At 50.9% G+C, this 24,161-nt stretch overlaps 1 protein-coding gene across 6 annotated transcripts in view; it reads left to right on the top strand.

Moving 5' to 3' along the window:
• Positions 1-24,161, top strand: part of PRKAR1B (protein kinase cAMP-dependent type I regulatory subunit beta) — a 171,458-nt gene that overhangs the window by 35,192 nt on the left and 112,105 nt on the right. For 5 of the 6 annotated variants that reach the window (XM_032145957.2, XM_058434435.1, XM_032145956.2 and 2 more), the window contains exons 3-4: positions 14,930-15,100; positions 18,332-18,423. In XM_032145957.2, coding sequence (XP_032001848.1) covers positions 14,930-15,100; positions 18,332-18,423 — 263 coding nt within the window. Of the gene's footprint in view, positions 1-3,620; positions 3,816-14,929; positions 15,101-18,331; positions 18,424-24,161 lie in introns of those variants that run through there. The other variant, XM_058434436.1, reaches the window with a different exon arrangement.

Here is a 24,161-nt window from a genome sequence, read left to right as displayed (position 1 = left end):
GTCTGTACTTCATCCCCGTGTGGGATAGGACAGGACCAGGACAATCCCCAGGGTCGGGTTGCTCGATTCTGGGACACATTCTGGGCTGTGGTTGGCAGAGATCATCCTCCCTTTCTTGCCGGCCACCTCTGACCCCGCGTCTTCAGCCCCCAAACCGTCCCTGCACCTGCCGATCACAGAGCGACTGTGAGTAGCTGAGTGGTCGTCGTGGTCATGACGGTTTATTTAGCTCACACTATATAAAGTCACACGTGAGGACATGGGGCTCTGACTTCTGTCCCAACTACATTTTTGTTCATTCGCTCATTCATTTCTCATTTGTTCACCTGGTTCCTTTTTTTTTGAGACGGAGTCTTGCTCTGTCCCCCAGGCTGGAGTGCAGTGGCACGAGCTCACTGCAACTTCCACCTCCCAGGTTCAAGCAATTCTCCTGCCTCAGCCTCCCAAGTAGCTGGGATTACAGGCGCCCACCACCATGCCCGACTAATTTTTGTATTTTTAATAGAGATGGGGTTTCACCATTTTGGCCATGCTGGTCTCGAACTCCTGACCTCAGGTGATCCGCTCACCTTGGCCTCCCAAAGCATTGGGATTACAGGTGTGAGCCACCATGCCCGGCCCTTGGCCCGGTTCTAGAGTGCACCCAGCACTGTGTCTCTGAGATGGGGGTAATGAACTCGTGCAGCACGTCATGTGGGGGCCACGTGATGTGAGCTCTCACAGAGGTCTGAGCAGACTGCACTGCAGGTGGGTAGGGGAAGGGGAAGGGGACCCAAAGCCTTCCTATGGAGGTGGCATTGAAACAGGCTTTGAAGTTATGTAGGAATTCGCCAGGCACATTGCCTGGGGCCTGGGCATTAGGGAAAGGAGGCCCCACATCCTTCTCTCCTTGGCAAGCTACTCTGGCTCCAGGCTTGTCTCTTTGGGGATGGCTTTGTGGGATCTGTTGGAGCTGAGCATCCAGACAAGACCTCATGTCTTGGTCCGGGGTCTAAACCCTGGAGCTTGTGTCTTGGTCCCGGGTCTAAACTCTAGTTCTCTGTGGGCCATTCCTGAGTCTGGGTCTCACTTTTTTCTTTTTTTGGGATGGAGTCTTGCTCTGTCGCCCAGGCTGGAGTGCAGTGGCACGATCTCTGCTCACTGCAAGCTCCGCCTCCCGGGTTCACGCCATTCTCCTGCCTCAGCCCCCCAAGTAGCTGGGACTACAGGTGCCCGCCACTACGCCTAGCTACTTTTTGTGTATTTTTAGTAGAGACAGGGTTTCACCGTGTTAGCCAGGATGGTCTCAAATCTCCTGACCTCATGATCCACCCACCTTGGCCTCCCAAAGTACAGGAATTACAGGCGTGAGCCACCAGGCCTGGCCGAGTCCAAGTCTTACTGTTATCTCAAAGGCAGTACATCCCAAACCCAATGCATGTTGTCCGTATTAAAAACAAAACCAAAAATGAAACATAAGATGGATGTTGTGGGGGTGTGGGGGACGTGGAACCCTCGTGCGCTGCTGTCGGGAATGTGAGTTGGTGCAGCCACAGCGGAAGAAAGCTTGGCATTTCCTGGGAAAGTTAAACATGCAGTGACCACAGGACCCGGCAGTGCCACTCCTAGGTACATACCCCGAAGAATTGAAAACAGGTCTTCAAACACATGCCTCTACATGAGCGTTCGGAGCAGCACTGCGTACAGGAGCCACAATGTGAAAACCCCACACGTCCATCAGCTCGAGAGGACAAACTGTGGCCTCTCCACACAAGGGAAGTCCCTCAGCTGCAGAAAGGAGTGAAGCACCTGACACACGCCACAGTGTGGACGAATCCGGGAGACATAACGTCAATGAAGTGAGCCAGACGCAACAGGCCAAACACTGTGCAATTCCGCTTCTGTGAAGTAGCAGGAACAGGCAGTCGCATAGAGACAGGAAGCCAATTCGGGGCTGTCGGGGGCTGGGGCGGATGTTAGGGGGCAGCTACTGAATGGCACAGGGTCTGCAAAGGTCCTGGATCTGGATGGAGGTAGTGGTTGCACAGCATGGTGAATGTGTCAACATGGCTGAATTGTGCACTTTAATATGGTTAATAGTTAACTTTAAGTTATATGACTTTTACCTCAATTAAAAAAAAAAATTCGGCAGGGCACACTGGCTCACGCCTGTTATCCCAGCACCTTGGGAAGCCAAGGCAGGAGGATCACTTGAGGTCAGGAGTTCGAGACCAGCCTGGCCAACGTGGGGAAACCCCGTCCCTACTAAAAACACAAAAATTAGCTGGGCGTGGTGGCGGGCATCTGTAGTCCCAGCTACTCGGGAGGCTGAGGTAGGAGAATTGCTTGAACCCGGGAGGCGGAGGTTGCAGTGAGCCGAGATCACACCACTGCACTCCAGCCTGGGCAACAGAGCGAGACTCCGTCTCAAAAAAAAAAAAATCCCACTCACCTGCTCAAACAAACTCCTCTTCTCAGCCCCCTCCAGCCTGCAGGGCATCTGGGATGAAGCCCCAGGTTTTACTAGTATCGGGTTGAGAACCTGCCCTTCCCTGTCCAGGGCTGTCCTGCCTCTTACCCTCTCCCTGACTGAACCGGCGTTGAGTGCCAGGGTCGGCCTCCGGCTGTGTTCCTGCCTCCCCACCTTCCAGGAGGCAATGTGAACTGCCGAAAAATTACTCTGGTATGAGTGCAATTTTGCCTGAAGTTTCTATCTCTCCCAGGCGACTGCAGAGCCTCAGTGTTGGTATAAACAATTTGCACCACAGTTGGGGGAGCAGTCCCAACCGACCTCTCTCAACTCCCAGGCTTCAGGTTCCTGCCAACTCTATTACTGCTACTATTTCTACAAACAAAGGCCCAGAGCCCCTCACTTGTGATGCACCTGCCTTCTCCTCTTCTCTTCTCTTCTCTTCTCTTCTCTTCTCTTCTCTTCTCTTCTCTTCTCTTCTCTCTCTGTCTCTCTCTTTCTTTTTTTGAGACGGAGCTTCGCCCTTGTTGCCCAGGCTGGAGTGCAATGGCGCGATCTCGGCTCACCGCAACCTCCGCCTCAGGTTCAATTGATTCTCCTGCTTCAGTCTCCCAAGTAGCTGGGATTACAGGCGTGCGCCACCACACGTGGCTAATTTTTGTATTTTTAGTAGAGATGGGGTTTCACCACGTTGGTCAGGCTGGTCTCGAACTCCTGACCTCAGGTAATCTGCCTGCCTTGGCCTCCCAAAGTGCTGGGATGACAGGCATGAGCCACTGCGCCCAGCCCACCTGCCATTTCCAGTGAGACCTCCTGGTTTGTATAGGAGCAGTGGATGACGATGTGATGATTTCCCTAGGAGCGGGTCCCATACAGCCGATCCCTGAGGTCGGTTAGAAGGACGCAAAGGTTCGAGAACGTATTTGCAGCGTCTCACCCTTGATCTCCGTCTCCCAGTGATTCAGCCTGGGGATGGATGTGAGCAAGGGACTCGCAGCTCCTGGGAGGCCTCTGTGTCATTCTGAGAGATTGTGAGATAGCCTGTTGTCATGGTGACCAGAAAGTGATGAGGTGTTTACTTGGCAGGGAGTTCAGGGGATGCACCGTCCTCCGCAGGAGGTGATTGCTGGTGTCTGTAGAGCCCTGTGGTCCATCCCCTCAGTGCCCTGGATTCCTCTCCCCGGGGTTTTGTCCACGAGGAGCCGCTTTTGACCATGTGAGGTCACGGCACTGGGCTTCCAACAGCTCCGTGGAGACCTGGATGGAGGCCACATGCCATTCAGCACACGGCAGGGCGTCCACCTCACTTTGGGCTGTTGGAAAGGACTGCGTATAGGCGGAAGGGCGTGTGGACATGGATCCACCGGTAATGCCCAGCTCTCCGCTTCGTTTGCTCTCCCTGGATGGCTGTGGTGCGCTGGGGGGCCCTGGCTGCATCTTCGTCCGTGGGAGTGGAGGCACTCCCTCTCCATCAAAGCCACCCTCCTGCACCCCTCCTGACCAGGCAGGGGATTTGGAATCTCACTGCTTTTAGAGGAGACATCTCTGTTGGCAGAGAGTTCCTGATCTTGGCCTGGCCGAGTTTCCCCATCACCTGCGGGCTCATTTCATGGATGGAAACCCATTTCCACTGGCCAGTTTGGGTGGGCACGGGACCCTTTGGGTAGGATTTGCAGCTGACTGGCCAGGGTGAGTGGGCGCGGGACCCTTTGGGTAGGATTTGCAGCAGACTGGCCAGTGTGGGTGGGCGCGGGACCCTTTGGGTAGGATTTGCAGCTGGCTGGCCAGGGTGAGTGGGCGCGGGACCCTTTGGGTAGGATTTGCAGCCGACTGGCCAGGGTGGGTGGGCACGGTACCCTTTGGGTGGGATTTGCAGCAGAGCCGATGGGCCACTGGGAAGGAGGATTCCCAAGTGCAGGCTGAGAGGAGCCTGTGGTGGCTGGCAGTGGAGACGCCAGCCACCAGGGCCCGCTGTGGAGGGTGCACTGGAGACCCATCAGCCTTGGAGCTGGCGCCCATTCGTGCAGCTGGAGACAGGACTGCCGGGTGTTTTTTTTTTTCTTTTACAGCCCCAGGCATCAGGCCTCTGAGTGTCTGAGAAGCACCAGCGCCTTCCTGAGGAGCCCCGTCTTCTGGGTGTGCAGCTGGTGGGGGCATTGCTTCTGGGACTTCTTATTTATTTAGGTGGTTTTAGTGGTATTTATGTCTGCACAGTAGCACACAATAGTTTACTTTTATTATGGCATAATTCCTTCCAATTTGTTTGTGTTGTGTTAACATTACAGCAACATGCAGGAAGCTGAAGAAATTCCACTCTGATCCCAATGCTCAGCACTTGAAATTTGTTGTTGTTGTTGTTAATGGCTTCTTATTTAATTTCTTTTTTTCCCCAACTTTTATTTTAGGTTTGGGGGTACATGTGCAGGTTTGTTATGTGGGGATGTTTCGTGACACTGAGGTCTAGGGTGTGGATGACCCCACCACCCGGGTACTGAGCCTAGCACCCAGCAGGTCGCTTTTCAGCCCTCGCTCCCTTCCTCTCTCAGCTCTTTTTTTTTGAGACAGAGTCTCACTCTGTCACCCAGGCTGGAGTGCAGTGGTGTGATCTCAGCTCACTGCAACCTCTGCCTCCTGGGTTCAAGCGATTCTCCTGCCTCAGCCTCCCGAGTAGCTGGGATTACAGGAGCACACCACCACGCCTGGCTAATTTTTGTATTTTTAGTAGAGACGGGGTTTCACCATGTTGCCCAGGGTGGTCTCGAACTCCTGGTCTCAAGTGATCCTCCTGCTTTGGCCTCCCAGAGTGCTGGGATTACAGACTTGAGCCCACCGTGCCTGGCCTCCCTCCCTCAGCTCTTTAAAAAATGTGTTCTCGGCCGGGCGTGGTGGCTGTAATCCCAGCACTTTGGGAGGCCGAGGTGGGTGGATCACGAGGTCAGGAGATTGAGACCATCCCGGCTAACATGGTAAAACCCAGTTCTCTACTAAAAATACAAAAAAATTAGCTGGGTGTAGTGGCAGGTGCCTGTAGTCCCAGCTGCTCGAGAGGCTGAGACAGGAGAATGACGTGAACCTGGGAGGTGGAGCTTGCAGTGAGCTGAGATTGCACCACTGCACTCCAGCCTGGGCAACAGAGCCATACTCCGTCTCAAAAAAAAAAAAAAGTGTTCTCTTTGGGTTCTTTTTTATATGCAGGCTCTCCTCCCCCTCCCCTCCTTATCCTCCCCATCTTTTTCTTTTGTTGCATGGTTGTAGTCAAAGCCTAGATAAAATACTAAGTAAGAAAAGAAGGAAAGTGTTTACAATTTTGTTAATATATCCTGGGTTACTCTGTGATGTGAATTTCAAATTTTGTTTTCTTCAAAAATTGAAATAATTTTTTTGTTTATTATTATGTTTTTGGATTCTAGCATTTCCATTTGGCTTCAAAAACATTTTCCTTTTAGTTCTGTTCCAGTGTTCTCAATTTTGTCTTTTATTTCCTCAAACATACTGAGCATAATTATTTTAAAGTCTTTGTCCATGAATTCCATGATCTGCTTTCCCTGGGGGGATCTCTTTGTATTGTCTGTTGCCTCTCTTGATTTTTGATCACATGATCTTGTCTCTTTTATATTTATTTAACAAATATATATTAAGCATTTACTGTATGCAGGTGCTGTTTTAAGCACCAGAGATTTAGCAGTGAATCAAGCCCAGGCAGTATTCTAGTGAGGGACACAGACAATAACCGTGGTTAAGACGCAAAATGCGTCAGATACGTAACTGTGAGATTGCAGCACCTGCTGAGAGGACCGCAGAGCCCTGGAGGGGGAGGAGAGGCATATTGAGAGGGGTTTCCTGCACCAAGAAGGTCACGTTTCAGTGGAGACTTGGGGAGGGAAGGGAGGGAGCCCTGAGACATTGGGGAAGGCTGTCCTTGGCAGATAATTGCAAGTGAAAGGCGGAAGTGTGTTTCGTGTGGGAGGACAGCAGAGAGCCCTGGGGCAGGCAAGAAGTATGGGGCTGAGGGCAGATCACGCAGGGCCTTGCTGGCTGACAAACAATTCTATTTCAACTCAGACCAGAGGCCACTGGAGGGTTCCAGTGGGCAGGGGAGTGTGCAATCTGTCTTGTATTTTTTTTTTTTTTTTTTGAGATGGAGTCTTACTCTGTCACCCAGGCTGGAGTGCCAGTGGCACAGTCTTGGCTCACTGCAACCTCCACCTCCCGGCTCAAGCGATTCTCCTGTCTTAGCCCCCTGGGTAACTGGAATTACAGGCACATGCCACCACGTCCAGCTACTTTTTTTGTATTTTTCTAGTAGAGATGGGGTTCCACCATGTTAACCAGGATGGTCTCGAACTCCTGACCTCAGGTGATCCGCCCGCCTTGGCCTCCCAAAGTGCTGGGGTTACAGGTGTGAGCCACCATGCTCAGCCTTTTTTTTTTTTTTTTTTTTTTTTGATTTGAAGTGTTGCTTTGTCACCCAGGCTGGAGTGCAGTGGCATGATCTCGGCTCATTGCAACCTCTGCCTCCTGGGTTCAAGTGATTCTCCTGCCTCAGCCTCCTGAGTAGCTGGGATTACAGGTGCCTGCCACCACGCCCGGCTAATTTTTGTATTTTTGGTAGAGATGGGGTTTCATCATATTGGCCAGGCTGGTCTTGAACTCCTGACCTCATGTGATCTGCCTGCCTCCGCCTCCCAAAGTGCTGGGATTACAGGCACGAGCCACCATGCCTGGCCGGTAATGCCTTTTTTTTCTGGCTGCATTTTAGGTTTTTCTCTGTCTTTGGTCCTGTGGTTTACCACGCTATGCTGGTTTATCCTGCGTGGGAGTTTGTGTGCTTGTTGAATCTGTGGCCTGATGTCTTTTATTAGTTTAGGAAAATTCTTCATCATGATCTCTTCAAACATTGCTTCTGCCATATTCTCTCCCCTCCATCTGGAACTCAAATTCATATAAACTGGAGCTTTTTTTTTTTTTTTTTTTTTGAGACGGAGTCTCGCTCGGTCGCCCAGGCTGGAGTGCAGTGGCGCAATCTCGGCTCACTGCATGGAGCTTTTTGCCATAGCCCACGTGCTCTTCAGCACTTTTCTGTATTTGCTTTCCTTTCCTGTCTTTGTACTTCAGTCTGGATATTTTCATCTATTTTCCAGGTTATTAATTTCTTCCCTTGTGTTTCTCATCTGCTGTTAAACCCATCTACCAAGTTCTTAGTTCCAATTTTTATGTTTTTTTGATCCTAGCATTTCCACGTGCCTTACCATTTTTTTCTTAGTTTCGTGCCAGTGTTCTCAATTTCATCTTTTATTTCCTTGAACATACTGAGCATAATTATTTTAAAGTCTATGTCCATTAACTCCATGATCTGCATCCCCTGAGGGGATCTTTTTGTATTGTCTATTGCTTCTCTTGGGTTTTGATTACATGATCTTGTCTCTTTGTATCCGAGTTATTTTTGATTGAGTTTCCAACACTACGTATGAAAAATTAAAGAGAAAATTTGAGGCTGATGTATTCCTTTTGAGAGAATGTATAATTGCTTTGGAAAAATGGCTAGCCTAGGGGTGCTAGCAATCCTGGATCACCCTGATCCGATTAGGGACTAAGATGACTTGAGCTGAGATTCAGTCCCAGGGAGGCTGGCTTAATCCCAGCTCATCTTTCTTTCTGGCGTCCACACAAAATCTTCTGGGCCAACGCACAAAATCTGGAGGATTTACTAGGATTTCTTTTCCTAGGCAGGCCCTAAGTTCCAGTTTTGATCTTTCCTACCTCTACAAATCTGTTGAAACCTCAGCCTGTCAGCTTCTCGGCTGCTTGTCGTAGACACTTCTTGTGGTTCCAACTGCTGTGTTCATCTCTCTGGGTTTCTGTCTTCTCCTTGAAATTGGCCTTGTAATTAATTCTTCTCTGCTGTGGTAGCTCTCTGATGCTTTCAAAAACATATTTTTAACCTTTCATCAAGGTTTTCTAGTCGATCTCTCCAGAAACCTCAATCTAAACAACTTAGTTTGTCATTAACAGGAGTAAAAACCTGATTTATGCTTTAATAAAATCCCTAACTGCAAGAACAGCCATTTCAATATTCTAGATGACAGATGAATGCTGGCTTGGGTCAGAGTGGTAGTAAATAATAACTAAAATTTTCAACACCCTCTGTTGACTTTGGGCAATGCCAGATGACCCCACCTTCTCTCTCCATCTTCCCAGTATAGTTGTATCACCGTTTTAAAATCTTTTACTATTTCCTTTCTAAAATCCTAAATTTTAGATAATACACTAACCCCTTTACAATTTCATTGTGAACTGTATTCTTTGATTCTCCATTTTTTTTTTTTTTTTTTGAGACGCTCGCTCTGTCGCCCAGGCTGGAGTGCAATGGTGCGATTTCGGCTCACTGCAGGCTCCGCCTCCTGTGTTCACGCCATTCTCCTGCCTCAGCCTCCAGAGTAGCTGGAACCACAGGCTCCTGCCACCATGCCCGGCTAATTTTTTGTATTTTTAGTAGAAACGGGGTTTCACTGTGTTAGCCAGGATGGTCTCGATCTCCTGACCTCGTGATCTGCCCACCTCGGTCTCCCAAAGTGCTGGGATTACAGGCGTGAGCCACCGCGCCCGGCCGATTCTCCATTTTAAAAGACAAAGGTCTTCACATATCCACCCTGCTTAGCTTTCCTTTTCAAATTGTATTACCTTTTTGTTATCTGAACTTTTCATTTTGCATTGTCCATATTGATAATATTTATATATTTTTTAAAAAACTAGAATTATGCCTTTTATGCTTTGTAAGTAAATTCTGAAAGTTAAAAATTATCAATCAAGTATACTGGGGAAATGCCTTTATTATAACTACAAACATGAATGCTAGTTTAGCTGGGTATAAAGGTCTAGGTTGAAAGGAAGTTTCCTTCAGAATGTTGGAGGCTTCGTTTCATTGTCCTCTGGTATCTAGTGTTTCTTTTGAGAAGTTTGAGCCATCCTTATTGTCAGTCCTTTGTAGGTGACCTGACTTTTCTCTGTGGGAGCTTTTGGAAAATTCTCATCCCTGGAAGTACAGTATAAGAGATCCTTTTACTAGGACTGAAAATCTTGTGGGCTCTGTCAACCAAGACACTCATGTTCTTCAGTTTAGGGAAATTTTTCTTTTATTTCTGTCAAGTTTCTATTTTATTTTATCTTCTGGAACTGCTGTTAATCAGATATTGAGCCTCCTGGAATGTTTTTGGTATATATATATATATATATATATATATATACATATATATGTATATAACATGTTATGTGTGTGTATATATATATATAACATGTTATAGGTGTATATATATATAAAACATGTTATATGTGGGTATATATATAACATGTTATGTGTGTATCTATATAAGACATGTTATATGTATGTATATACAAACACATGTTTTTTCTCTGTCTTTTTGTCTCTTTTTAAGATATTTTCATGGTGTATCTTCCTACTGTTATGTGTATGTTGTATATGTAACATGAATTATATTAATTAATATAAAAAGTTACATTCATGGACCTCCCAACACCACCACATTGAGGATCAAATTTCAGGAGGGACAAACCACATCCAACTCATGGCAGATGATAATGGGGATTGTGGTTACGTTTTAACAAGTGTATTTTAGAGATAGATATTGAAGTATTTAGAATGAAATGCTGTATCTGAGATTTGCTTCCATCCTGTGTGTGTGTGTGTGTGTGTGTGTGTGTGTGTGTGTCTGTGTGAAGTGGGTGGTGGTGAAATGAAATAGGACTGGCTCCGTTTTGATAATGGTTGAGGGTGGGTGATGGGCGTTTGGTGATTCATTGTATTACTCTGTCTACTCTTGTGTAGTTTGGGAATTTCCATTGTAAAAGGGAAGAGAAGGAGCAGCCACAGGACACCTGGGCTCCTGGCCTTGGGGGGCTGCTCAGCTCCCAGGCTCCTGAGCTCCTATGGTCCCGGGTCTGGATCTTGATGACTTTCACCACCTCTGTCCTCTGCCCTGTGGGGCTCTGCAGCACGAACCTTTCCCTCCCTGGATCCGGGAGAACCTGCTTCACGTATCCTGGGCTGCTACATACTTCGTCCGAATGTCAAATTCCGTGCTTCAGGTCTTTGTCTGTTTTCCAGAAATCTCAGATAGTGTTCCTGCCATTCTAGTCATTGTGGTAGATGTATATATGCATATATTTTAATTTTGCTGTCGTTCAAGAGGTCGCTAGAGGGAAAAGAGGAAACGTGCACCTTTCATCTGCCATCTTTTTTGGGGAAGCTCCATCAAGATATATTTAAACGATCGCATAAAGCTGCACCTGGCAATCCCATGTACTCAGCGTCTTCCCGGCTGGGCATTTAGCATCTGATAGGTGTGTGAGGAGACAGGGAGAACTGGCCGGCGCAGGTGGAGGTGGGCATTGGTGCAGGTGGAGGTGGGCATTGTTGCATGTGGAGGTGGGCATTGGAGCACATGGAGGTGGGCATCGGTGTACACAGAGGTGGGCATCAGCACACACGTGGAGGTGGGCATTGGCGCACGTGGAGGTGGGCATTGGTGCACGTGGAGGTGGGCATTGGAGCACACGGAGGTGGGCATCGGCTTATGCAGAGGTGGGCATCAGCACACACATGGAGGTGGGCATTGGCGCATGTGGAGGTGGGCACTGGTGCACACGGAGGTGGGCATCGGCATATGCAGAGGTGGGCATCAGCACATGTGGAGATGGGCATTGGTGCACATGGAGGTGGGCATTGGAGCATGCGGAGGTGGGCATCGGTGTGTGCAGAGGTGGGCATCAGCACACACGTGGAGTGGGCATTGGCATACGCAGAGGTGGGCATCAGCACACACGAGGTGGGCATTGGTGCACGTGGAGGTGGGCATTGGCATATGCAGAGGTGGGCATCGGCACACACAGAGGTGGGCATTGGCGCACATGGAGGTGGGCATTGGTGCACGTGGAGGTGGGCATTGGAGCATGCGGAGGTGGGCATCGGCGTATGCAGAGGTGGGCATCAGCACACACGTGGAGGTGGACATTGGAGCATACGGAGGTGGGCATCGGCATATGCAGAGGTGGGCATTGGCGCACGTGGAGGTGGGCGTCGGTGTATGCAGAGGTGGGCATTGGTGCACGTGGAGGTGGGCATCAGCATATGCAGAAGTGGGCATTGGCACACACGGAGGTGGGCGTCAGTGCACGTGGAGGTGGGCATCAGCTGCGGAACAAGCAGGGGCTCCCCGGGGAAACTGCCCTTGGCTGTGATTGACAGATGGCCACATCGGGCTGGGTAAGGAGCGGGTAGGATTGTTTCTGAGGGAGCAACAAGCAGCTCTCCAGGCCGCCCTTCCATGGGGAGTGGGTGCCGTGCCTGGCATGTGGCAGGTGGGCGAGGAGTGGGGCTTGAGGCCGGTGTTGTTCAGGGTGTCTCTGTGACTGCATCCTGCCGCTTCATGTTGGTGCCAGCCAGGCCCACTCTGGTCTGTGGGGACCCTTCACTCATGTCCGTCACCCATGGGATGGATGGTGGCTGGCATTCGGCAGGAGCTCCCACCCATGTCCCAGTTTTAACAGGCTGGGGAGACAGCCATTTGTTTGCTGGAGGTTCCTGGAGCAGGAGGAATGGCTACAGAGTCCGCAGGAAGCCAGGGCGGACTGGGGTCTCAGACCCCTCTCCTGCATCCTCTACCTTGGTGTGACCTGGTGGTCACCTCACCCACTTGGACCGGTGCACCTGGCTGACTTTAAATGGCCAATTCTCAGAAATCCTTGGGTTCAATATTTGGAACCAATAAGTAAACCATTTGCTTAAAGGGATGGTTTTTGAAAGTCAAGGAAGGGGATACCCAGACATAGGGCTGGTGGCACCCTGGCCTTGGCATTCATGTGGTGTCTGCATCTGTCAGACCTCAGCACCCCAGAGCTCCTGTGCCCCTGGAGGGTGGGCACCTCAGAGCCGTGGTTTCAGCCTTGTCACAGGTGGGCATGTCTGGGTCTTGGGGTGTCAGGAGGCATTGGTAGGGAACTTGGCCTGTTTGCCCTTGAATTCCTCCTCCACCTCCTTGTCCATGAAGCAAGGCCCTGCCTGATGGGGCCGCCATCTTTTTTTGGGAAGCTCCCAAGCTGCGGGGGACCAAAGCCCTCAGAGGACCGGTAGGAAGTCCAGGGCTGGATCAGGGTGAGGCCGGGAGGGAGAGTGAGGGCCTTGTGTGCCTGATCTGTGTGAGGGGTTGGGGGCTGCACCCACCTCGAGGCTGAGTAGGGCATGAGTGACCAAGGTGAACACTCAGGACATGTGAGCTGGCATTGCTTCTGCACACAGAGCCGTTCGTATCTGTTAGGACAGGTTGAAATCTCTTTTCCTTAAAACAATTTTTTTTTTTTTTTTGAGACGGTGTCACGCTCTGTTGCCCAGGCTGGAGTGCAGTGGCGTGGTCTCGGCTCACTGCAAGCTCCGCCTCCCGGGTTCACGCCATTCTCCTGCCTCAGCCTCCCGAGTAGCTGGGACTACAGGCGCCCACCACCACGCCTGGCTAATCTTTTGTATTTTTAGTAGAGACAGGGTGTCACCATGTTAGCCAGGATGGTCTCGATCTCCTGACCTCGTAATCCACCCCCCTCGGCCTCCCAAAGTGCTGGGGTTACAGGTGTGAGCCACCGTGCCCGGCCAACAAATTTTTTTTGAGATATGATCTCACTATGTTGCCCAGGCTGGTCTTGAACTCCTGGGGCCAAACCATCCTCCCTAAGTGCTGGGATTATAGGCGTGAGCCACCACACCTGGCCGGAAGCCACCGCACTTGGCCCGAAGTCTCTTCTTACTACGATACCAGGGACATATGTCTTCATTTGCCCTCACAGATGAGTCCTGGTGAGGTCAAGTAACTTACTCAGGGTCACACAGCGCTCTAGGAAAGGAGTGTGCTCATCTGTGGTCCCCGTAAGCTGGGCTACCTGGTGTGACCTTAAGACGAGGACTGAGCTCCTGGGCTCTCCAGGCTGCCTGGCCCTGCCGATTCCTGACTTCTCCTCTCCCTCCTCCCTGCTCCCTCCTTCCTTCCTCTTTCCTCCCTCCCTCCCCTTCACCCTTTTCCCAAAGAGGCAGAATTGCAGTGAGAAAGGGGCTCAGCTCAGGGCCCAGTGTGTCCTCAGACCACAGAGCACCCTGTCCCTGGTCCTAAGCCCACCTTTGAGGGTGGTGGAGGTCAGTGTTTAGGCTGCAGGTTATGCAAACACAGGTCCTCCAGGTGCAGGAGGAAAGGCACATGGGCCCTGGTGGGATTGAAATGCACAGGCTGGCTAAGGCCACACCGGATGCATGAGGTTTAGAGTGGCTGAAGAGCTGGGGACAGTGGTCGAAGCACTTGTCTGTGGGCAGGAGCAAGGTCTGCAGTGGTGGTGCGTCCTGCCATCCACAGCTCAAGGCACGGTGGGCTTCGGAGCAACCCCAACCCATGTGGAGGACACCACCATGGTCATTGTACAGTGACTCGGGGCTCAACTTCCAGTCCTCTCCTCCCAGCAGACCTCCAGATGCTTGTCACCTCAGCCTCCATAAACCCCATGCCAGTTCAGCCTTCTCCTTGCAGCAGACCTCCAGACGCTTGTCATCTCAGCCTCCATAAACCCTATGCCAGTTCAGCCTCTCACTCACTTTAAAAAGCAAATTAAAGTTTTAATTTTGAGATAATTGTGGATGTACAGACAGTTATAAAATTTACCTGGAGAGCCTCACCCACTTTATTTTTTAATGTCTCACAAAATTGGTACATACACAGAAATGTTGACAGGTTCTTAGGAACTGCAACTTTAGGTGAAACCACTTACAGCTAATTCTTTTTTTTTTTTTTTTTTGTAGAGACAGGGTGTATTAGTCCATTTTCATACCGCTCTAAAGAACCACCCAAGACTGGGTGTTTTTGGAGAGGTTGAATTGACTCACAGTTCCGCATGGCTGGGGGGGCCTCAGGAAACTTAAGATCATGGCAGAAGGCAGCAGCGGGGAAGCAGAGCCCGTTCTTCACAAGGCAGCAGGAAGGAGAAGTGCTGAGTGAAGGGGGAGGAGTCCCTTGGAAACCCATCAGATCTTGTGAAAACTCCCTCACTATCATGAGAACAGCAAGGGGGAAACAGCCCCCATGATTCAGTCACCTCCACCTGGGCTCTCCCTGGACAAGTGGGGATGATGGGGATGATGGGGATTACAATTCAAGATGAGATTTGGCGGGTGGGGGGGGGGACACAAAATGAGATTTGGGTGGGGACACAGAGTTGGGTGGGGACACAAAATGAGATTTGGGTGGGGACACAAAGTGAGATTTGGGTGGGGACATAAAATGAGATTTGGCTGGGGACACAAAGCCTAACCATATGTCCAACTCCTGAGTTCAAGTGATCCTCCCACAGTGCTGGGATCCCAGGCATGAGCCCTGTGCCTGGCCGCGACAGCCAGATTCTTACTTCCTTTCTGTGTTTTCCTCTCCCACACAGGAAGAAAACAGGCAGATTTTGGCGCGGCAGAAGTCGAACTCACAGTCGGACTCTCATGATGAGGAGGTGTCGCCCACCCCCCCAAACCCCGTGGTGAAGGCCCGCCGCCGGCGAGGAGGCGTGAGCGCCGAGGTGTACACCGAGGAGGACGCCGTGTCCTACGTCAGGAAGGTGAGGCTCACGGGGTTCCTGTCCCCAGGCCTCAGCACATAGCTGTCACTTGTGAGCTCCCTGGAACCCCACGGGGCACCCTCATCCTCCAGGGGTCTCAGTGTCGTCCTGGTCGGAGGGAGGACTACACGTGTATGGCAGAGGCGGTTCTGGGCGGGATGGTTTGTTACTGTCTTTGCCAGATGAGCTGAGCTCAAATTTATGGGAACAGCTCCGTGTGGGGTCTCTGCAGCCCCATGGCAGCTTTAGGATCCTCACAGGCTCAGGGAAGGGAAGGGATCCGCCGGCATCCAGGTCCTTGGAGTCAGCAGAGGCACTGTCCTGGGCTGTGTGCCCCCCATGCTCCTGCAGCCTCTCTGGTCTCTTTTTTTTTTTTTTTGAGACGGAGTCTCGCTCTGTCCCCCAGGCTGGAGTGCAGTGGTGCGATCTTGGCTCACTGCAAGCTCCGCCTCCCAGGTTCACGCCATTCTCCTGCCTCAGCCTCTCGAGTAGCTGGGACTGCAGGCACCCGCCACCACACCCGGCTAATTTTTTGTATTTTTAGTAGAGATGGGGTTTCACCCTGTTAGCCAGGATGGTCTCGATCTCCTGACCTTGTGATGTGCCCGTCTCGGCCTCCCAAAGTGTCGGGGTTACAGGCGTGAGCCACCGTGCGCAGCGTCTCTGGTCTCTTCTTATACAGGCACGAATCCCATTATTCAGGGCCCTCCTCTCATGACCCCATCCAACCCCAGCCACCTCCCAAAGGCCTCTCTCCAAATACCATTGCATGGCTGGTTAGGGCTTCCACATGTGAATTTCTGGGGAGACACAAGTGAGTGCCCAGTATCCTCTTAGCCATTTCTGAGTGCACAGTTGAGTGGCGTTAAGCACATTCTCATTGTTGTGGAATCATCACCACCACCATCTCCGGAACCTTCTTACCTTGCAGAACTGAAAGTCTGTTCTCTAAACACGCACACCCCATTCCTTTCCCCGGTACTTAATACTTTTATAATCAGCTAATTAAAGCTAGCACAAACGTTGTTAAAAATTTATTAGGACACTCCACCTCTGGGGTCTTCCTTCCCAAGACCCAGAACCTCAGTCTAACCACGAGAAGAACCTCAAATAAACCCAAATTGTGGGACGCTCCGCAGAATGCCTGACCAGCCCTGCCCACGGCACATGAGCAGAGTGTGAAGAACTGTCACAGACCGGAGGCCACGGGGGAGACAGGACGGGGTCCTGGGACAGAAAAAGGCCATTCAGGCAAAACAAAGGAAGAACAGATTCGGTGTGGGGCTCAGTGACTGTCATGTATCGACATGGCCTCCCCAGTTGTGATAAATGCATCATAGGATGTGAGGTGGTAACATCAGGGAACCTGCAAGGTGCACGAGAGTGATCTTTGCAACTTCTCTGTAAATAGAAAGTATTTGAAAACAAAACATTTATATATATTTTTTTGAGACAGAGTTTCACTCTTATTGTCCAGGCTGGAGTGCAATGGCATGATCTCAGCTCACCACAACCTCTGCCTCCCAGGTTCATGTGATTCTCCTGTCTCAGCCTCCTGACTGGCTGGGATTACAGGTGCCTGTCATCATGCCCGGCTAATTTTTTGTATTTTTAGTAGAGATGGGGTTTCACCATGTTGGCCAGGCAGGTCTTGAACTTCTGACCTCAGGTGATCCACCCACCTCAGCCTCCCAAAGTGCTGGGATTACAGGTATGAGCCACCACGCTCGGGCCCAGCCAACACTTACATTTTTAAAAGTCTGTTAGAACTAGAGTGGCTTTTTAGGAGCTTTCATTGCTGTCTCTCAAAGACGTCTACACAGGGGCTCTCTGTGTTAAATACAGCACGCCTAAGCCTGTGTGGTCCGCAGTTGCACCTGGACAGACAGGGACTTCCCAGGTAGCCCAAGCACCACAGCAGCTCTCATTGTGGCCTAAATGACCTTCCTGCACGGTTTTATTTTAAGGGGGGATATCCTGGTATCTGAGATGTTCATAGTGCTTCTCATTCATCCAGAGAGGGAGTGGGGAATTATTGATCAAAGGGTGCAGAGTTTCAGACAGACAGACAGACAGACAGGAGGAATGGGTTTTGAGATCTTTGCATGGTGGGGTGACTGCAGCCAGTAACAGCATACTGCATACAGGCATGCACTGCATGACTGTGTTTTGGTTGTTGACAGATTGCATATACATGGTCCCGTAAGATTATGATACCATATTTTTTACTGTATCTTTTCTCTGTGTAGATACGTTTATTTGTTTATTTATTTTTTTGAGACGAATTCTCGCTCTGTCAGTCAGGCTGAAGTGCAGTGGCACAATCTTGCCTCATGGCAACCTCTACCTCCTGGGTTCAGGTGATTCTCCTGCCTCAGCCTCCTGAGTGGCTGAGATTACAGGTGCCCACCACCATGCCCAGCGAATTTTTGTATTTTTAGTAGAGACAGGGTTTCACCATGTTGGGCAGGCTGGTCTCGAACTCTTGACCTCAGGTGATCCGCCTGCCTCGGCCTCCCAAAGTGCTGAGATTACAGGTGTGAGCCACCGTGCCCGGCCTGTGTAGATATGTTTAGATACGCCTAGCGTTGTGTTACAGCTGCCTGCAGTGTTGAGGATGGCCACATGCTGTACGGATTTGTAGCCTAGAGCGATAGGCTCTATCATGTTATAACCTCAGTGCATAGTTAGGCTGTACCAGCTAGGCTTGTGTCTGTTGCTCTGTGATGTTTGCATGATGATGAAATTGCCTCATGATGAATTTCTCAGAACGCTTCCCCATCATTACGTGACACGTGACTGCATTTCAAAGGTAATAAGAGGCTGGGTGTGGTGGCTCACACCTGTAATCCCAGCACTTTGAGAGGCTGAGGTGGGAGGATTGCTTGAGCTCAGATGTTTGAGACCAGCCTGGGCAACATAGTGAGACCTCATCTCCACTAAAAATAAAAAATTTAGCCAAGTGTGGTGGTGCATACCTGTGGTCCCAGCTACTTGGGAGGCTGAAGCGGGAGGAGCACCTGAGCCCAGGAGGTTGAGGCTGCAGTGAGCTGTGATCAAGACTCTGTTTAAAAAAAAAACAAAAGTGGTGAAATACACATTAAACTTCAAATTGCATATTTGTACCATTGCCTGATAACAGCAAGCTGAGGGTGCAATAGGGAGAGTTCAGGCCGTGTCACAGCATCAGGCCAGGGCGGCTCACGCGGTGATGTTTTGGTTCCGCTTCAGGTGATTCCCAAGGACTACAAGACCATGGCTGCGCTGGCCAAGGCCATCTCCAAGAATGTGCTCTTCGCTCATCTGGATGACAACGAGAGGAGGTAGGCAGACTCGTCCCCCGCCCCGGCATCACCGCCGCCCTCCCCGGCCTCAAGAGGTGGGCAGGCCCCGTTGCTCACCCAGGAATCACCGCTGCCCTCCTCGGCCTCCAGGAGGTGGGCAGGCCCCGTTGCTCGCCCAGGAATCACCACCACCCTCCTCGCCCTGTGGGAGGTGGGCAGGCCCCATTGCTTGCCCGGGAATCGCCACCGCCCTCTGCAGCATCCAGGGAGGCTTTGCCATTTCTCTGACTCACGGGCTGTGGAACACGGAACGCTCGGCGCCAGGGGAAGCGTGTCACAGCTCTCTGGAAACGTGGGCTCGCCAGGCAGGGGTGGCTTCCTGAAATACTATGCTGCGTGCACCTGCCCTGCTGCCGAGCTGAGTCCCTGCTCTGGGAAGGCCCAGCTGCCTTCCTCAAATACCGGGTCTGGATCCGCGGTTCCCCCACGCGCTATACCTAGGAAGGCACGGGTGGTATGATTACCGTGGGCTTCGTGTTCCGGCCTCTTCCGCATGCATGGACATGCCTTGCCATTGCTAGGCTCACCGCCTCGTCAGGGAGATGGGGCCGGGATGTACCTTTCCCGCGGCTCCTGCCCGTGCCGGGAGCTCGGAGGCCGGAGGCAGGAGGTGACAGCAGATGAGGTCTGCAGGGTCTCAGTGAGGGGACAGAGGAGGTCAGGGTTATTCAGAGAGAGGGCCGAGTGTGATGGGGCTTGGACGCCATGTGTGGGGATGTTGATCATAGACATAATTGGAAAAATCGGAAAATTTTGAAAAGATTGAAAGCAAAAATGTCTCCATCTGATGCCTAGAGATAATCCTTGGGGATATTTGGGGGGCAGGCGTTAAGGATTGACCTTGTGCACAGATCCCGTCTGTAACAGCGTCTCATTTTACACTGTTTTCTCACACTCAGGGCGTCCTCAACGCCTTTCCGTGCCAGTAAGCGCGCTGCAGTGGTCTGTGCTGTCAATTCTATGTGAATTAGCTGTTTTCCTACTGCGGCTGTTTGCGTTTTTAAAATCTCTATTATTATTATTATTTTAGACAGAGTCTTGCTCTGTTGCCCAGGCTGGACTGCAGTGGTAATGATCTTGGCTCACTTCAACCTCCGCCTCCCGGGTTCAAGCAATTCTCCTGCCTCAGCCTCCTGAGTATCTGGGACAACAGGTGCCCGCCACCACGCCCGGCTAATTTTTGCATTTTTAGTAGAGATGGGGTTTTGCCATGTTGGCCAGGCTGGTCTCAAACTCCTGACCTCGTGATCCACCTGCCTCAGCCTCCCAAAGTGCTGGGATTACAGGCGTGAGCCACTGTGCCCGGCCTGCATTTTTAATTTTATGAACATCTGGTGGTCATCCTTGTGTTTTCATCTTGGAGTACTTGTTCGTTTCTTTCTTTGAGATACATTCCTTGATGTGATCAAAGGGTGTGTAACATTGAAAATTCTCTCTTTTAAAACAATTTTTGACAAATTATAATTCTTTATTAGATTAACTGAGCACATTTTGATACCAGTCCTATATAAAATCTAAATGATCTCCGTATGTATAAAATACAAAGAGAAAGTGTCTTTTTCTCCCCCTCCTGGAGGGCGACCGTGTGGTGGTCTGGTGGGGGCTCCAGCCACCCTGTGTGTTTGCAGGTGTGTGCCCGTGAGCGCAGGTGGGGACCCTGGGAACACACTAGACATGTTGTTCTCTGCTCTGCTCCTTGCTGGCGATGGGGTGATGGGTCTAAGAAGTCCTTCCATATAAGTACAAATCTAATTGTTGTGCGTATCTGCACAGTGTTCCATTGTAAGAATGAATCAGAGTTTATTAACTGCTGCCTTTGCCAAGGTCACGTGGGAGGCTTCTAATTTCTCCGCGCTACGATGTTTCTGTGAGTAGTAACGCTGTGGTTAGGCAGGAGACTCCTGGTATTCGGGTTGCTGGGTCAGAGATTGGCCTGTTAAGATCCTGATGGGTGTTGGTGTGCGTGTTTTTAACGGGCTTTTGATACATTTTGCTGGAATCTCACTCAGAAAGGGTGGCAGGGGCTATGCAGAGGAGTGGCCTTCAAGGGCCTTGGCTCCCAGCCACTCACATCATGCTGAAATACCCTATCTTGTCCAGAGCATGTGGCTGGTTCAGGCTGGATACTTTGGGTCCAGGGTGCCCAGTTACCTCAAGCAGGAACACCTGTTGCTTCTGTGGTTGAGTAGTGGTTACAGTAGCTGAGCATGGCTGGGATAGCTGTGTGTGGCTAGAGTATCTGGGTGTGGCTGGAGTAGGTAGGCGTGGATAGAGTTAGCTGGGCATGATGAATGGCTAGATGTGGCTAGAGTAGCTGGGTGTGGCTGGAATAGCTGGGTGTTGCTGGAGTAGCTGGGTGTGGCTAGAGTAGCTAGGCATGGATGGAGTAGCTAGATGTGGCCAGAGTAGCTGGGTGTGGCTGGAATAGCTGGGTTTGGCTGGAGTAGCTGGACATGGCTGAAATATCTGGGTGTGGCTAGAGTAGCTAGGTATACATGGAGTAGCTGGGCATGACTGGAGTAATTAGATGTGTCTAGAGTAGCTGGGTGTGGCTGGAATAGCTGGGCATGGCTGGAGTATCTAAGCATGGATGGAGTAGCTGGGCATGACTAGAGTAGCTAGATGTGATTAGAGTAGCTGGGTGTGGCTGGAATTCAGGATTAGCCTGGACATGGTTGGAGTAGCTGGGTGTGGCTGGAGTAGCTGGGCATGGCTACTCCATCCTGGGAGGTGTCCAGGCCCCCCAGGATACCCACGACCTAGTCTCTGGGACCTGGATGTGTCATCTTGAGTGGCAGAGAGGGACTTTGCAGATGTGATGAAGTGATGCTCGAGGTGGGTGGGTGGCCCTGGGTTTCCCAGGAGGGCCGTGATGCCATCCATGTGCCTTCTAAGGGGAGGCAGGAGGAGATTCCACACACACAAGGGGAAGAGGCCATGTGACCACAAGGCAGGAGTTGGTGAGATGTGGCACAGACCGAGGAGGGCTGCAGCCACCTGAAGAGGTAAGGAGGGTGAGAGAGTAAGGCCTGCCTGGGGCTTCTGGAGGGTGTGGCCCTGTAGCACCTTGATTTCCACCTGCTGATCCTGGATCTGGACTTCTGGCCCCAGAACTGCAGAGACGATACATTTCTGTTGTTTCAGGACCTGCTGTACTTGCTCACAGCGGCCCTGGGATACATGCACAGAGGTGTCTGCCTGGCAGTGGTGAACCTGGTCACCAGGAGGAGCCAGATACTGAAGAGCTGAAGACTATTTTTTTTTTTTTTTTTGAGATGGAGTCTCGCTCTGTCACTCAGGCTGGAGTGCAGTGGCGCGATCTCGGCTCACTGCAAGCTCTGCCTCTCGGGTTCACGCCATTCTCCTGCCTCAGCCTCCCGAGTAGCTGGGACTACAGGTGCCCGCCACCACACCCAGCTAATTTTTTGTATTTTTAGTAGAGATGGGGTTTCACTGTGTTAGCCAGGATGGTCTCGATCTCCTGACCTTGTGATCCACCCTCCTTGGCCTCCCAAAGTGCTGGGATTACAGGTGTGAGCCACTGCGCCTGGCCGAGCTGAAGACTATTTTAACTTGAGTTTATTTTAACTTAAATTTAAACATCAATTTACAATGCAATTGAAATGTCGTTTTTGAATGGATATTGCGTTCACCCAGTTAAAAATTCAGTTTGGAAGATCAGGAAGGAACCCTGAGGAAGAGACAGCCCTTTCTGGTCCCAGCTTCACCTTGCTGGAGCCTCTGCAGCTCCCTCTTTGCAGACAGACTCAGCCCTGAGGCAGGAGGTCCCTGGTCCACAGCTGCTGGCCACACAGACCAGCTGTCCATTCTGTGTTTTTTTTTTTTTTTTTTTTTTTAAGACAAGGCCATACTCTCTCACCCAGGCTGGAGTGCAGTGGCACCATCATAGCTCACTGCAGCCTCAATCTGTGCTCAAGTGATTCTCCTACCTCGACTTCCTGAATAGCTGGGACTGCAGGTGTGCACCACCATGCCTGGGTAATTAAAAAAAATATATTTTTTCTTTTTTTGAGATGGGGTTTCACTCTTGTTGCCCAGGCTGGAGTGCAATGGTGCAATCTTGGCTCACTGCAACATCCGCCTCCCGGGTTCAAGCGATTCCCCTGCCTCAGCCTTCCAAGTAGCTGGGATTACAGGCGTGTGCCAACATGCCCAGCTAATTTTTGTATATTTAGGAGAGATGGGGTTTCACCATGTTGGCCGGGCTGGTCTCGAACTCCTGACCTCAAGTGATCCGCCTGCCTTGGCCTCCCAAAGTGCTGGGATTACAGGTATGAGCCACCGCGCCCAGCCTTAAAATGTTTTGTAGAGACAAGGTTTTGCCATGTTGCTCAGGCTGGTCTCGAACTCCTGTCCTCAAGCGATCCTCCTCCCTTAGCCTCTCAAAGTGTCGAGGTTACAGGTGTAAGCTACTGTGCCCGGCCAAGCTCTTCATTCCTAATGCAGCTTCAGTCCTCAGGAAAGGATGGTGACTGATGATGCCGGGGTCCCATGTGGCCCTGCAAACCGCTCTTTTGTACTGACTGGAAGGGGGTGCTCTGGGTAGACAAAGCACTGTGGACACACAGCTGGGCTTCAGCCATGCTCACCTCGCATAACTATGGGTAGCAAGTCCTGGTCCCATCATCTGTAGGCAGGAAACAGGAGACAGATCACAGACCCATGACACCCTTGAATGGTGGGGAGGGAGTTCCAAGGCAGGGTGGTCGTGATTTGGGCAGCCACCCTAAACGTCGGTTGCTGTGCTTACAAGATTTATGTCTGCGTTCTGGGCCTCAGTTTCCAGATTGGGCCTGGCAGGCGGCTGGTCTGCATTCAGCTCTTCCAGGAATGGGCTGCAGGACCAGGACTCTGGTCTGGGTGGGCACATTATTATTATTATTAGTATTAGTAGTAGTAGTAGTAGTAGTAGTAGTAGTAGTAGTAGTAGTAGTATTTTGAGACGGAGTCTCACTCTGTCACCCTTGCTGGAGTGCAGTGGTGCGATCTCAGCTCACTGCAACCTCCACTTCCCGAGTTCAAGCGATTCTCCTGCCTCAGCCTCCCCAGTAGCTGGGATTACAGGAACTCACCACCATATCCAGCTAATTTTTGTATTTTTAGTAGAGATGGGGTTTCCCCATGTTGGCCAGGCTGGTCTCGAACTCCTGACCTCAAGTGATCCTCCTGCCTCGGCCTCCCAAAGTGCTGGGATTATAGGCATGAGCCATCACACCCGGCTATTATTTTTATTTATAGCAACGGTAATGATGGCCGTCCAACATTTTCTTTTTCTGGCTCAAATATTCCCACATGTGGGAACAGTGCGGTGGGTGGAGCACAGCTTTGCACCTGAATTCAAAATTGGTTCAACAAGACCGGGTGTGGTGGCTCACGCCTGTAATCCCAACACTTTGGGAGGCTGAGGTTGGCAGATCACTTGAGGCCAGGAGTTCAAGACCAGCCTGGCCAACATGGTGAATCCCCATCTCTACTAAAAATACAAAAATTAGGCCGAGCACAGTAGCACATGCCTGTAATCCCACCTACTCAGGAGACAGGCAGGAGAATTGCTTGAACTCGGGTGGTGGAGATTGCAGTGAGCCGAGATCGCGCCACTGCATTCCAGCCTGGGTGACAGAGCAAGACTCTGTCTCAAAAAAAAAAAAGGCACGTAGACCTGCCCACCAGCCTTCTCTCTTGCTCTTGTTTTCATT

This window comes from Hylobates moloch, unplaced genomic scaffold, assembly GCF_009828535.3.
Source record: "Hylobates moloch isolate HMO894 unplaced genomic scaffold, HMol_V3 SCAFFOLD_24, whole genome shotgun sequence".
Lineage (NCBI taxonomy): Eukaryota > Metazoa > Chordata > Mammalia > Primates > Hylobatidae > Hylobates > Hylobates moloch.
Note: the sequence above shows the minus strand (reverse complement) of the source record. Positions and strands in the feature narration are given on the sequence as shown.